We start from the raw sequence: 14,583 nt of genomic DNA, 5'->3' as shown, positions 1-14,583 counted from the left end.
GGAGAAATAGAAGAAAGGGAAGGGAGAGATAGAAGAAAGGGAAGGGAAAGATAGAAGAAAGGGAAGGGAGAGATAGAAGAAAGGGAAGGGAGAAATATAAGAAATTGAAGGGAGAGATAGAAGAAAGGGAAGGGGGAGATAGAAGAAATTGAAGGGAGATATAGAAGAAAGGGAAGGGAGAGATAGAAGAAAGGGAAAGATAGAAGAAAGGGAAGGGAGATATAGAAGAAATGGAGGGGAAGAGACTAGAGAAGAGACATTCCTCTCCCTCCCAGCTCTCTATCTATAAGGCCTCGTACACACGACCAGTTTCCTCGGCAGAATTCAGCTTCCGACCGAGTTTCTGGCTGAATTCTGCCGAGGAAACTGGTCGTGTGTACACTTTCAGCCGAGGAAGCCGACGAGGAGCTCGACGAGGAAATAGAGAACATGTTCTCTATTTCCTCGTTGTTCTATGGGAGCTCTCGTCCCGCCGAGCTCCTCGGCGGCTTCAGTGCTGAACTGGCCGAGGAACTCGATGTGTTTGGCACGTCGAGTTCCTCGGCCGTGTGTACGAGGCTTAACACAACCCCCACACGGATCCCGTGCGCCTCTCCCTGCATTGAGCCTACAAACCCGCCCACACCTCCGGGCACTCCACCCCCTGCCCTCAAACCAATAGTCTTAGGCTGACATCACTGGGCTTGTCCAATAGGGAGGAGACACGCTGAGTAGATATGAATGGCCGCAGTGCTCAGTGTAGTAAAGTCTCCCCGTCTAGCCTGCTGTGCTCCTCCTCCCGTCCCCGCTCCTCCACCCTGAAACCCATCCCGACCATGGTGGTCATGGGAACCCCCAAAGTCATCTTCATCCCCGGAGGACAGTCGGAGCAGGGGGAGTGCCAGCAGCTCACCTCCGTCATGTTACCCATACACAGCCCGGACAGTCCGGAATCTTCGTGCAGCGACGTACCGCCGAGGAAGAGGCAGAGACTCACTCATCTCAGCCCGGAGGAGAAGGCGCTCAGGAGGTGCGACCCCCCTTATTACATATCGTGCTGTGTGTGTGCTGGGATTTATAGTGCACCTATGGTGATCGCATGTGATTGGCTGTCAGCTGAGATGAATGGAGCAGGCGATGACAGGTCCCCATACAGTGCAGATGCCGGCTTCTCCATGTAGGGGGCCAGTGCTGTGTGTGATTCCAGGAGGAAAGGGGCCCAGTTGTGAATCCAGGAGGAAAGGGGCCACTGTGTGTCTGTGATTCCAGGAGGAGAGGGGCCCCTGTGTGTGTGAATCCAGGAGGAGAGGGGCCCCTGTGTGTGATTCCAGGAGGAGAGGGGCCCCTGTGTGTGATTCCTGCCTTCCAGGAGGAGAGGGGCCCCTGTGTGTGATTCCTTGCCTTCCAGGAGGAGAGGGGCCCCTGTGTGTGTTTCCAGGAGGAGGGGGGCCCCTGTGTGTGTGTGATCCCTGCCTTCCAGGAGGAGGGGGGCCCCTGTGTGTGTGTGATCCCTGCCTTCCAGGAGGAGGGGGGCCCCTGTGTGTGTGATTCCAGGAGGAGAGGGGCCCCTGTGTGTGTGATTCCAGGAGGAGAGGGGCCCCTGTGTGTGTGATTCCAGGAGGAGAGGGGCCCCTGTGTGTGTGATTCCAGGAGGAGAGGGGCCCCTGTGTGTGTGATTCCAGGAGGAGGGGGGCCCCTGTGTGTGTGATTCCTGGAGGAGAGGGGCCCCTGTGTGATCTCTCTTTCTCCCAGGTATAGATATGATGGGCTGATGTCTTATTACATCTTCTGATAGAAGGAAACCATGGCTTGTCCTAGAGCAGCCACATTCCAGCTGTCATTGTCCAGTACAGCACAATCATTTCTGTGTGTCATCGATGTATCTGGCTTCATTCCTTATTAGATCAGTCTATCCCTGGACACTCGCCCCATCAGCAGTGTCACCCACTTGTATGGTCGTGGGATTTACCTATCCCACCCACACCCTGAGATCGGGGGTTGTCCCATGCCCCCCTATAGACCCCAAGATCGGGGGTTGTCCCATGCCCCCCTATAGACCCTGAGATCGGGGGTTGTCCCGTGCCCCCCTATAGACCCTGAGATCGGGGGTTGTCCCGTGCCCCCCTATAGACCCTGAGATCGGGGGTTGTCCCGTGCCCCCCTATAGACCCTGAGATCGGGGGTTGTCCCGTGCCCCCCTATAGACCCTGAGATCGGGGGTTGTCCCGTGCCCCCCTATAGACCCCGAGATCGGGGGTTGTCCCGTGCCCCCCTATAGACCCGAGATCGGGGGGTTGTCCCGTGCCCCCCTATAGACCCCGAGATCGGGGGGTTGTCCCGTGCCCCCCTATAGACCCCGAGATCGGGGGTTGTCCCGTGCCCCCTATAGACCCTGAGATCTGGAAATGGCCCCTGTGGGTAGATCCTGAACTCATGTTCCCAGTATATCTTGTAATTTTTATATATATATTCATGATTTTTATTTTGGTTAATGTCCTATATATCTTGAGATCAGGGAGCACCCCCTATAAATTCTTTGATCAGTCCCCTATATACCCTGTCTTTAGAGAATATTCTCCATCCAATATGTGTATCCTGTGTTATGGGGGCATTCCAGTAATAGGCAGCTGGAGGGGGGTGGATGAGCTGATCCTGCCTGCGTGGCAGCTCAGGGAACTGGCTGGCCTTGACGTCACGTAGAAATGATGAATATCTGTTGGTTTAATGCCAGACCTCTTCCTGGAACTTTTAAAGTTTGCTCAATTTGTAGCATTTCTCAACCATGTGGTTGCTCTTTGGTTAGCCTATATGATTTTTTTTTCGCAATAGGGTGTAGGTAGATGAGTAAAGTCCTAGTAAACTAGGTTACTAGTGATGGGCGGTGTTGCTGCACCTAGTTAATCGTTCTCTATAAAATGTGTGTGTGCGGAATAAAATATATGCTGCTTTACACAGGACCTCAGATACAGATTTTCAGTTTTTTTGTTTTTTCTTGTTTGCTTTGTTTATTTTACTGATTGTTACACAGCTGTGTGTGTGTGTGTGTGTGTGTGTGTGTGTGTGTGTGTGTGGGGGGGGGTCCATAGAAAGCTATACAGCTGTGTTCAGATCTTAAACATGGGCACAGATGTTTTTGCGCCGATGTTTATGATTTTTAAGTGTCTGTCTCTCTTTTCATTCCCATAACATTTGAGTGTATTTGGTGTTCTTTTTGTGGCAATGATCAGAGCAGATCTAGCTACACGTTGTCTGTACTACGAGCCCCTGCTGTCCTGTAAGTAACTCCTGTGTTAATCCTCCTGAGGACTAAAATAAAACTGCCAGTGTGGCCAGCACCCAGCCTATCTCCTGATCTGAGAATAGTATTCTGTTTTTAAAGAGAAGTGAAGCTTCCAATTTTCTGCTGAAAGAGGAAATGAACTTTGTCTCTTACTCAGAAATGCTTCTGATGTATGTTTTCGTCTTTTGTCCTTACAGCCAGGAATGCAAAATGTGCATTTTCTATTTTTCTTTAAATAACTTCCTTGAAGTGGATTATCACCCTAGATCAGTGATGGTGAACCTTGGCACCCCAGATGTTTTGGAACTACATTTCCCATGATGCTCCACTACACTGCAGAGTGCATGAGCATCATGGGAAATGTCATTCCAAAACATTTGGGGTGCGAAGGTTCACCATCACCGACCTAGGGTGATAATCCACTTCAAGGAAGTTATCACCCTAGATCAGTGATGGTGAACCTTGGCACTCCAGATGTTTTGGAATTACATTTCCCATGATGCTCCACTACACTGCAGAGTGCATGAGCATCATGGGAAATGTAATTCCAAAACATCTGGAGTGCCAAGGTTCACCATCACCGACCTAGGGTGATCATCCACTTCACGGAAGTTATCACCCTAGGTCGGTGATGGTGAACCTTGGCACCTCAGATATTTTAGAACTACATTTCCCATGATGCTCCACTACACTGCAGAGTGCATGAGCATCATGGGGAAATGTAATTCCAAAACATCTGGAGTGCCAAGTTTCACCATCACTGATCTAGGGTGATAATCCACTTCAAGAACCTTGGCACCCCAGATGTTTTGGAATTACATTTCCCATGATGCTCATGCACTCTGCAGTGTAGTGGAGCATCATAGGAAATGTACTTCCAAAGCATCTGGGGTGCCAAGGTTCACCATCACCGACCTAGGGTTGATAATCCACTTCAAGGAAGTTATCACCCTAGATCAGTGATGGTGAACCTTCGCACCCCAAATGTTTTGGAATTACATTTCCCATGGTGCTCATGCACTCTGCAGTGTAGTGGAGCATCATAGGAAATGTACTTCCAAAACATCTGGAGTGCCAAGGTTCGCCATCACCGACCTAGGGTGATACCTTCTTTGACGTGGATTATCACCCTAGGTCACCATCACCGACCTAGGGTGATACCTTCCTTGAAGTGGATTATCACCCATCACTGACCTAGGTCTTTCCTACAGCTCTACTTAAAAGGATAAAAGGCTAGATCAAAAGAAAAATATGTTGGTCATAGAAGCCAATTAAAGTCAATCAGATGACATATGGAGGTTTATTTACTAAAACTGGAGAGTTCAAAAACTGGAGCAGCTTTTCATAGAAACCAATCAGCTTCCAGGTTTTATTGTCAAAACCTAACTGAAGAAGACAAAGTTGGAAGCTGATTGGCTACCATGCAAAGCTCCACCAGATTTTGCACTCTCCAGTTTTACGTGTCTATATGCTCTGTGCATGAGGCTCATTTTATGATCTGTAGGATTTGGCAATTCTACCCAGGGGATGTCCAGCCCTGGAAAAGTCTTGCAAAACATATGTTGTGGAATATCTGTAAATGCTATTAGCAGGATGGATATACACTTAATCTCTAGACTGCAGCCAACCGTAGGCTACATCCAAATGCTTCTTAGTAGTCCGGAGGAACATATGGTTATCTGCTCCTAATAATAAATTAGTTATGACTTAAGAATGTGTACATAGCTCCCGGTTGTAACCTCCCCTGGAATACAAATACCCTCACACCCATCTGAGTATCCGCCACTGAACACCCCTTATGTTAATATTTGGACAAGTCACAATTTTATTGCTTGTGTCCCATTGCAATACTGTAAAACTGTACAAAGCCAAACGAATGGTATACCAGATACTGATCTTCTATTGTCCCTTTAATACGTTCTCCTTGACTTCCAGTAAACTTTAGCCTTTACAATAAAGTCAGTCCTTTGACACAAAGGTTTACTTGAGGAAACGTGATTAAAAAAAAAAAAAACTAAAATCACATGGATGGCCAGCTGTTTGTTTTTGTAGGTTGAGGTTGGTCAAAACGAAAACTTGTGTTTTAACCAGATGTACAGAGCAAAGCCGGGACTGGGACCAGTGTCTGTGTCCTATCTATTAGGCTGGATTCACACCTATGCATTTTTAGTGCATTTTGCAGATTTGCACTACGGAACGTGTTCCATAGGAAACCATTGTAAATGGACTGTAGTGCAAATCTGCAAAAAGCACTAAAATGCATAGGTGTGAATCCAGCCTTACAGCTATGCTGTGTATGTTTCCTATAGATTGCATCTTTTTAATACAATGGATTGATGCCGAGTGGTACACGACTCGGTAGTTACCAGGCCATCTGTTTATTACTTATTCAGCAGCAACACTTAGCTGATGCAACGCTCTGTAATTAGTCTCCTCCAGGACTAGAGGAAACTTGCTCATGAGTGACATTTGACTGGGGCTGGCAGGAAAAAAAATAACCTTCCTTTTGATCTCTTCCTGATGATCTAGAAATTCCCCAGCACGTATTTCCTATCATTAGAGGAACTATGCAGTGTCTGTAAAGAATGCATACTATTGTTTTCTTAAATAGTATGGTGGGTGTAGGATAAATCTGCTATTGTCTTCGCCCCTTTGGCTGGTTTGCATGCTCACAATTGGTTGAGTGTATGTAAAGTTTGGACATAAACATAAGGATGGTTATCTCTTATGTCTATGGGGTGAAATAAGATAACCATCCAATTGCTTTTAGGGGAACATTGGCTGGGTATGTCTTATAAAATCTCTGAGGAGGGGCACGAACAACGATTGCTTGTGCATCACCAAATTCTCAACTAAAAATAGGGATATATTTGGATGATCATCAACCAGATGTGCGCAGAATGGCCATAACTGCACAATCTAACAAATATACACATATGGCCACCTGATGGATATCTGGATTTTAGAGAAGGCAAAAAAAAAAAAAAATTCTGATATTTAGGCAGATGTAACCAGGTGGTAAAATTGTGCACTCACTATGGCCCCGTACACACGGCCGAGGAACTCGACGTGCCAAACACATCGAGTTCCTCGGCCAGTTCAGCCCATGTTCTCTATTTCCTCGTCGAGCTCCTCGTCGGCTTCCTCGGCCGAAAGTGTACACACGACCAGTTTCCTCGGCAGAATTCAGCCAGAAACTCGGTCGGAAGCTGAATTCTGCCGAGAAAACTGGTCGTGTGTACGGGGCCTATAAGTTTTACTACCACCGTCTGGTGGCACATAATTGCCTTTGAAGTGTGCGTGTTTGTTTGTGTGTGTTTTTGTTTGTTTGGTTTGTTTGTTTTTTATTTAAGCTTGGCTTACCATAACCTCTATCTTTTGACCATGAGGCCTCGTACCCACGACCGAGAAACTCGACGGGTGAAACACATCGTTTTGCTCGTCGAGTTCCTTGTGAAGCCGTTGAGAAACTCGACAAGCCAATTTTCTCCATTCCCGTCAAGGAAATAGAGAACATGCTCTCTTTTTGGCTCGTCGAGTTTCTCGACAGTTTCCTCGATGAAAATGTACACACGACCGGTTTCCTCGGCAAAAAAATATCTCCCAGCAAGTTTCTTGCTGGTTTTTGCCGAGGAACTCGGTCGTGTGTGTACGAGGCCTGACTCTGCTTGTCCTGGTAACATATAAACATTGTGTAAGTTAATAATTTTTTATTTTTTTTTGTTTTTTTTTATTGTATAGGAAATTAAAAAACAGAGTAGCCGCACAAACGGCACGAGACAGAAAAAAAGCCAGAATGGGTGAACTTGAGCAACAAGTTTTGGATCTAGAGTTGGAGGTAAAGTCGGCAGTATTGTTATATTTTTCTTTATTAGCCAATGTGAAAGCTTTATAAATGTTACATTTATCGAATTTTAACCAGAATTACTATAAATATAAAAAATGGGCTTCCTCCTTTTTGCTCAGTGGATTTTACTGGTAGCACATCTTCTTCCTATTACATTGGTACAAGGGGGTGTTAAGAAAAAGGTCACACATTGATGAAAATCAGTAAACCGACATCACACATATGTTTTTACAGTTCTGCTGTAAGCAGGGTGTGTGGGTTGTGGATATTCAACAAATACTACTACAGATTTAAAAGGGGTTGCAAAAAGATAATTCTAGCCATCCGATCTGACCGCCACTAAACTCCAGTCACGCCACTAAACTCCAGTCACGCCACTAAACTCCAGTCACGCCATAAGGTTATGTCTGGCTAAATTGGTACAGAAAACATTCCCTAAACGGTGAAAACAATTAAATGGGACTTTAACGGTAGCACACCAAAAGTAAAAGTCATCTTTAATTAGTACAGCTTTAAAAAGAGGAGCAATTACCATAGAAACATGCAATTAAACTGCATATTCTGTGCCACACTTTAGCCAGAAATAAAGGGACATAAGCCCAAACGTGAATGGGGAGTCATCAAGATGGATTCTTCAACGCATTTCGCTGGACTAAGCCAGCTTCTTCAGGAAGAACTAAACTTTTTAAAGGGTCTTGCGAAAAGCGTAAAACAAAAAACAAAACAAACATCTAGATTGCTCCCTATTCATGTCTGGAGCTATGTTACTTCATTTTCGTCTACAGTGTGGCACAGACTATACAGTTTGATTTATGTTGTCTTATATGGTATCTAAACTTTTGGGGATTTTAACTTTTTATGGTTGTACTAATCAAGATGATTATTATTTTTTTTTTATAATTTTGGTGTTGTACCGTTAAAGTCCTATTTATTATTTTGAGTTTAGGGACTGTTTTCTGTACCAGTTTAGCCAGAATTAACAACATTATGTTTTGACTGGTGGCGGTTAGATCTAATGGCTAGAATTGCTCTTTTTTGCAGCCCCTTTTAAATCTGTAGCAGCATTTGTTTAATATGCACAGCCCACACACCCTGGTTATAGCAGCACTACACAATGTATGTGCAATGTCAGTTTACTCATTTACGACCTATTTTTTTTATTTATTTTTTCTCTTTTTAACGATGCCCTGGGGTGGTGGTCTATAAAGGGCGTTTACACACATTCCAGGTCACGCTTGTCCTCTAATTTTCAGCTCTGCTAAATTCAGTTCCCTCCTATTTTATGAAGCATGATTATATTTTTCTCTTCCTTATGAGATTCTACAGTTCAAAGTACACACAGCTTGCTATTGCTGAAATGCGTTTCTCGGCTGTCATGCTGGAGCTTTTAACACCTCCTGCCAGAGAAAGGGTTCACTTGTCTTGAGTAATAGGATTCCAATTAGATTTAAATTGATTCTTTTGGCTCTATTGGTTCAAAGACCATATGTATGCCTGCTCCTTTTTAAATTGGTGGCCTCATTTAGGACATTTCCACACAATTAGTATTCATCCATTCACTAGCTGAGAGTTCCTTTTGCTATAAATGTGTGATGACAAGTGGGTTTCGTGCTTTACCATCTCGCTAATCAAAGCTCTTCTCAGTCCCTAGTACATCAACATTTACAGCTTATGTCTCCAACCCTAGGCCTTCTCCCAATACCAGCTTGTGTGTCCAACCCTAGACCTTTCCCATACATTGCATGTGTCAAACACAAGGCCCAAGGGCCTAATCGAGCCCATTTCATGTGGCCCTTGCACCCATACTGCAGCTGCGGCAATCCCCCTCATTGCCCTCGCCTTGTCTCAGTGGTCAGCAGCAGAGAGGAGGACAAAACTCCACCAGATCCTGCACTTTTCCATGCAGCCACGGAGAGGCTTGTATCTGCCCCCCCTTCCCTGTCTCAACAGTCGGAAGCAGAGAGGAGGGCAGAACTCCTCCTACAGATCCTGGGCAGCTGCAGAACCCTCTCCTCTACACCTAACCCAGCTGTCCTTTGGTCCTTCTCCAGACTCTGCACTTTCTGCTTCTCAGCTCTTGGCAGTGGCAAAACTGTGATGTAAGTGAGGGACTCTTGCCTTCTAATGATAGGGGGCCTCTTGACATCAGATGTAAGGGGGGGTGCTCTGGACATCTAGTCTTACCGACCCTTTGACGGCAGCCATAATACTGATGCGGCCCAGGTTGAAATACATTTTACACCCCTTACACATGGTACCAGTACAGTGGTTGCTGGAAGAAATGGTTCTGCAGCAGGTGGTTACATCAGTGCTGTGATATACCTCCTCTATCATTGCACACCCCTAATGCAGTGTTAATTGGAATGCATTGCACCAATGGAGGCTACATTTTATCAATGGTTTTGCTTTTTTTATTTGACTTTACTAGTCGGGTAAGAAAAACCAGTCTGTCAATACCCCTTTCGCCTTCGTGAACCACCTATTGCTTGTCACAAGGTCTTCCACCCCTGCCAATTAGCTGGCAGAGCTTATTTTAGCCTGGTGCAGTCATCGTACTTTTTACTCTTTTTTTTTTTTTTTTTTTTTTTTTTTGTTTCAAATTATTACAAGCCTTAATTAGTGGCAATTAAATGTTCCTACTTTGGAAGGAAAGTGTTGATGTTTGAAATCTGTGGCCATTAATGCAGTTTATAGAGCACGGTGGTTAGAGAGGCAGTTTTGTCTACTTTACGGCTTTATTTATTATGTTCTCCATGCTCGGTGTTGACACATTTGTTCCTTTTTCCAGAATGAGAAACTCCTGATTGAAAACAAGCTTTTAAGAGAAAAATCCCACGGTTTGATAACCGAAAACCAAGAACTACGTCAGAGATTGGGCCTTGATGCCCTTGACATAAAAGAGGAAGAAGAGATCGAGGTAATTATCATAACGTGATCTCATGAACCTGAGCCAGCAGTAACCGATTCTAGTACAAATGATATTAAAACAGGAGCAGAAAGTATAATGTGCAGCAACCAGCTAAAATTCAGTTAATTGCAGCAAGGCCAATGGCAGAAGGATTCTGGTGGTTTTTAATGTGTACTGTACTTTACACTTCTCTACTTGTTTTATGTCATTTATTTCGTCCATAAATAACACTGAAGCTAGCTCATGGACTCTGAAAGTGGACTTTAATCTCTACCTTTTTTTTTTTTTTCTTTTTCTTTTGAGCTGTATGAGTGTTGCTAGGTTTGAAAATTGGTCTTGTCATAATCTGATTATAATAAAGCTTCTGTGGCACTCTACGGAATGCTGAACAGAATTTTCTCTATCGACATTCTAAAACAAACTGCCAAGAACTCAGAAGAGACACTAGTTAGATATTAAAAATGATGATTTATTACAGGTACTTGTATAGCACCATCCATTTAGCAGTGCTTTACATATATATTCTACTTAGACATCAGTCCCTGCCCTCAAGGCGTTTACATTCTACAGTCCCTATCTCCTATTCATACATAGTAGGGACAATTTAGACAGGAGCCAGTTAACCTACCGGCATGTCTTTGGAGTTAGTATGTTTCTTGTTCTTGCAGAGCTGGAAAAGCTTGCTGAGTGACCTTGTAGCTCTAACACTCAGGCCCCGTACACACGACCGAGTTTCTCGGCAGAATTCAGACAGAAACTCGATCGGAGCTGAATTCTGCCGAGAAACCCGGCCGTGTGTACACTTTCGGCCGAGGAAGCCGACGAGTTTCTCGTCGAGCCAAATAGAGAACATGTTCTCTATTTCCTCGTTGTTCAATGAGGAAAGTTGGCTCGCCGAGATCCTCGGCGGCTTCACACAGAATTCGACGAGCAAAACGATGAGTTTTGCCCGTTGAGTTCCTCGGACGTGTGTACGGGGCCTCAGGCCTCGTACACACGACCGAGTTTCTCTGCAAAAACCAGCAAGAAGCTTGCTGGGTTTTTTTTTTTTTGCAGAGAAAAACCGGTCGTGTGTACACTTTTCAACGAGGAAACCGTCGAGGATCTCGTCGGGCCAAAAAGAAAGCATGTCTTATTTTTCCTCGACGGGAATGGGAAAATTTGGCTCGCCGAGATCCTCGGCGGCTTCACAAGAAACTCGACGAGCAAAACGATGTGTTTTGCCCGTCGAGTTCCTCGGACGTGTGTACGAGGCTTAGGGCACCATTCACACCTTGGCGTTCTGTTCTGTGGGTGGAATCGGAAATGCCGCAAGTCGGCTTTTTTGAATGGCACCAAACCGCGGTGGGATTTTGGCACGATTGTCGGCAAAAAACACGCAAACAGAATCGCGGGATGCCCAAAAAGAAGTTCTTGCACTGCAATTCTGTTTGCGTGTTTTTATCATCGTGCCGCAATTTGGTGCCATTCAAAATAGCAAGGTTTGCAAGGGCGTACTGTGATTTGCGGCATTTCCGAATCGTGGGCAGAATCGCAGCGATTCCTCCCGCAAAACGGAACGCCAAGGTGTAAACAGAGCCTTATTGCAGGACTTCAGAACTTTGTGTTCGCAGATGGTTACAATGTTTGGCTCAGAAAGAGGAATTTGGAAGAGTAATCCATTGTATCAGATGATTTGGGAACAGGCTGTAGGCCAGCATTTATTTTATTTACTTATTCATTCCTATAGCACAGTTGGAGAGCGTGGGATGCTCCTATTTCCTTGTCTTTGCAGGAAGTAAAGTTTAGTATTTATTTGCTCACAGATTATGAATAAAGGGTGGGTGTGCTGAAACGATTTTCCTTGAAATGGATGCAGTGTTCTATGTACTGTACTGTGGCATTATGAGTCTCTTGACACTGACCTACTGTGCACAACAGACAAATCCCATATTGTTTGTTTTTGTTTAGGAAGCTATTTTTGATGCTTCTGGAGGAAAAAATGACACCACAGCAATGCATTTCATATGAATGCTAACAGCAAGCTTTGACACTTAATACCTAATTAGTGCTATTTTTATGATCGTTATTTAATACCTGCTTTACTGCCATTGTTGACTCTTTAATCTTTATATTTCTTGTAGGTTCTTGTACAGTCCAGAGAAGATGAAGTCAGTTCGGTGATCGGGTCCGCTGAGTCCGCAGCACTCAGACTACGTGCCCCTCTGCAGCAGGAGCAGGCCCAGACGTCCACGAACTTGACAGCATCTGCATGGATCCTGACAGCCCTGATTCTTCAGACAGCGAGGTAAGCAGCCAGATTCTAGTCTTATTTAGACTTTCATGTCATCTATACAATATATATTTTCAAGACTGTGTGCTGGACACTGGCAGATGATGTTGTCAGTGATAAAATAACCAGTAATTGTCCATGCAATAACCATGAAGGCTGCAGCCTCTTTTAGACCTCATGTACACTGCTGCTGGTAAACGGACGTTTAGGAGCAGTCGGGCATTTTTTTTTTCAACTGCTCCTGAACTCTCTTCCATGTTATCTTATCAGTACACAGGGTCGTTTCTAGGCAGTTGAGTTTAGAAGATTTTCTTTGGAACCTAAAAAATGCGTTCAGAAGCTGTGTTTAGAGGCATTTCAATTGCTAAATGCGGCTACTCGCGTTTAGCAGCATTTCGTTTACAGACGTTTTTCATTCTAACAAAAAATTGAAATAAATTATTTTTTTCCCCCAAATGCTTCTAGATGCAAACCAGGCTAAACGGCCATTTTTAGACGTCGGTTTCTAGCCGTCAAGTTAAATCGTTCAGGAGAGGTTGAACAACGTCCCGTGAAGCCTAAATTTAAAAGATTTATTATTTTCTTACAGTAGTGTAAAGTCATTTCTTTTTGTCAGAAAACGACTCTTTTCTGTAATATAGTGCGCAAAGACTTGGTGGGATTGAGATTTTGGACAAAAACATTCTTCTGCCCGCAGATGTTTTCCAGTATGAGATGGTAACCCTGATTTACTAAAGGAGTAGGGCACGCTCATGAATTTTCTTCTTCACAATGCCACATAAAGGGATTGTAAGAAATTCATAATATGTAACAAACATAAAACGAGCCTACTTCAAGAGGTTTAGGCCTCATAAACACTTTTTTTTTTTTTCTTTTAGCTTATTTATTTATTTTTTGTCGTTGGAGCGTTTCTACAGCTGAAAAACGCCTCTTAGGACCCACTAGTTTTTTTTTTTTTTACAGCCAAAAAACACCCCAGGCAAAAAATGTTTATAACGGCCTATGTGTGCAAGGACACACAAGATAACGTGCTGGAGAGTTTATTGACTGTAGAAAAAAATAGTCTGAACCTAAAAACCAGCAGCTGTGAAAACATCCAAAAATGTCCAGTGTGCATGAGGCCCTATTGTTTGGGATGCAATGCTACATAAGTCATTTTAATTCTTGCCTAGAGAAAGAGCTTGTGAATATTTATGTCCCCTGTATAAATGAGTCTGTCTGTGTTGGGTGTGATTGCAAGCATTTTAGATTAATCACAAGACCATTAGTATGCATTCGTAGCCCCCCAGCTATTGACACCCTCCCAGCTGAGTTGCACTGTACAGTCAGCTGCTTAGATTGGTGACAGGATGCACCAGGGCTTAGTGAAGTAAGAACAGCAAACAAACTGTTAAATCAACAGAGGCTTCAAACAATAAGACATTGAAATCCTCACATTTTAAGAATAAGTTGACCTTTTTAAATGTACCATGAAACGCTGAATGGTGCAATATGGAGGTGGTGCCAAATAAAACATATTCACGTGCCCTTACTAAATTCTAGGTTGTCCTGCAATGTTTGTTCATTTCAGAACAATACTTATTTTAAATAGAACAATTACACATTGTCTCAGCAGTGAAAAATTTATGTTTTTGTTTTTAAATGTAGATCGGTACATTTTTATCAGTTTTTAGATATGTATTAAGCAAGTTATACCATTTTATATCTTACAGTCTGATATCTTGCTCGGCCTATTGGAAGGTCTGGACCCAGAAATCTTACTTGGCTACCAAGAAGCACTGTCCTGGAACCAGCAGCAAGAGGTTAGCAGTGAATCAGATTCCATACCCACCGCCCCCTCTTCACCAGTGGGGACCCCATCAATCAAGCTGGAAGCCATTAATGAACTGATTCGGTTTGACCACGTCTACACAAAGACCCTGTGCTCGGAGCAAGATGCAGAGCTAGGGATTGAGTCCAGCGTAGTCATTAAAACAGAGGAAGCATCTTTCAATACTACTTGTGTTGCCCCCATTTCCGTGAAGGAAGAGTTCCAAGAAGAAGAGCCCACCCCTGCCATTGGCATACAGAGCTTATTGTCCTGTTCAGAAAACAACACGGAAAAAGCAGTAAACCTGCTGGATACAGGCAGTGACTCTGGCTATGAGGGTTGCTCATCCCCCTTAAGTGACATGTCCTCTCCTTTGAACTGTAACCAGGCCTGGGAGGACTCTTTTACAAGTGAACTTTTCCCTCAGCTCCTAAATGTCGACTTGCACCAGTCCTGTGCAACTTCACCCCTTGCCGATCCTACCCTC

General features: G+C 44.2%; 1 protein-coding gene across 1 annotated transcript; it reads left to right on the top strand.

Annotated features, from left to right (window-relative positions):
* Positions 1-713: 713 nt before the first annotated feature.
* Positions 714-14,268, top strand: XBP1 (X-box binding protein 1). The gene is made up of 5 exons (XM_040345456.1): positions 714-1,009; positions 7,001-7,097; positions 9,895-10,023; positions 12,138-12,301; positions 13,999-14,268. The coding sequence occupies exons 1-5, from the start codon at positions 717-719 to the stop codon at positions 14,174-14,176; spliced, it is 861 nt and encodes a 286-aa protein (XP_040201390.1). The 5' UTR covers positions 714-716; the 3' UTR covers positions 14,177-14,268.
* The last annotated feature ends 315 nt before the right edge of the window (positions 14,269-14,583 follow it).

The sequence above is a fragment of the Rana temporaria genome, chromosome 1 (assembly GCF_905171775.1).
Source record: "Rana temporaria chromosome 1, aRanTem1.1, whole genome shotgun sequence".
Lineage (NCBI taxonomy): Eukaryota > Metazoa > Chordata > Amphibia > Anura > Ranidae > Rana > Rana temporaria.
Note: the sequence above shows the minus strand (reverse complement) of the source record. Positions and strands in the feature narration are given on the sequence as shown.

What these genes read in the sequence shown, in the direction of transcription:
- XBP1 (XM_040345456.1), top strand. Translation starts at nt 717, where the DNA reads ATGAATGGCCGCAGTGCTCAGTGTAGTAAAGTCTCCCCGTCTAGCCTG. An exon ending in TTTTGGATCTAGAGTTGGAG is followed by an intron (nt 7,098 to 9,894) that starts GTAAAGTCGGCA and finishes TCCTTTTTCCAG; the next exon opens with AATGAGAAACTCCTGATTGA. An exon ending in AAGAGGAAGAAGAGATCGAG is followed by an intron (nt 10,024 to 12,137) that starts GTAATTATCATA and finishes TATTTCTTGTAG; the next exon opens with GTTCTTGTACAGTCCAGAGA.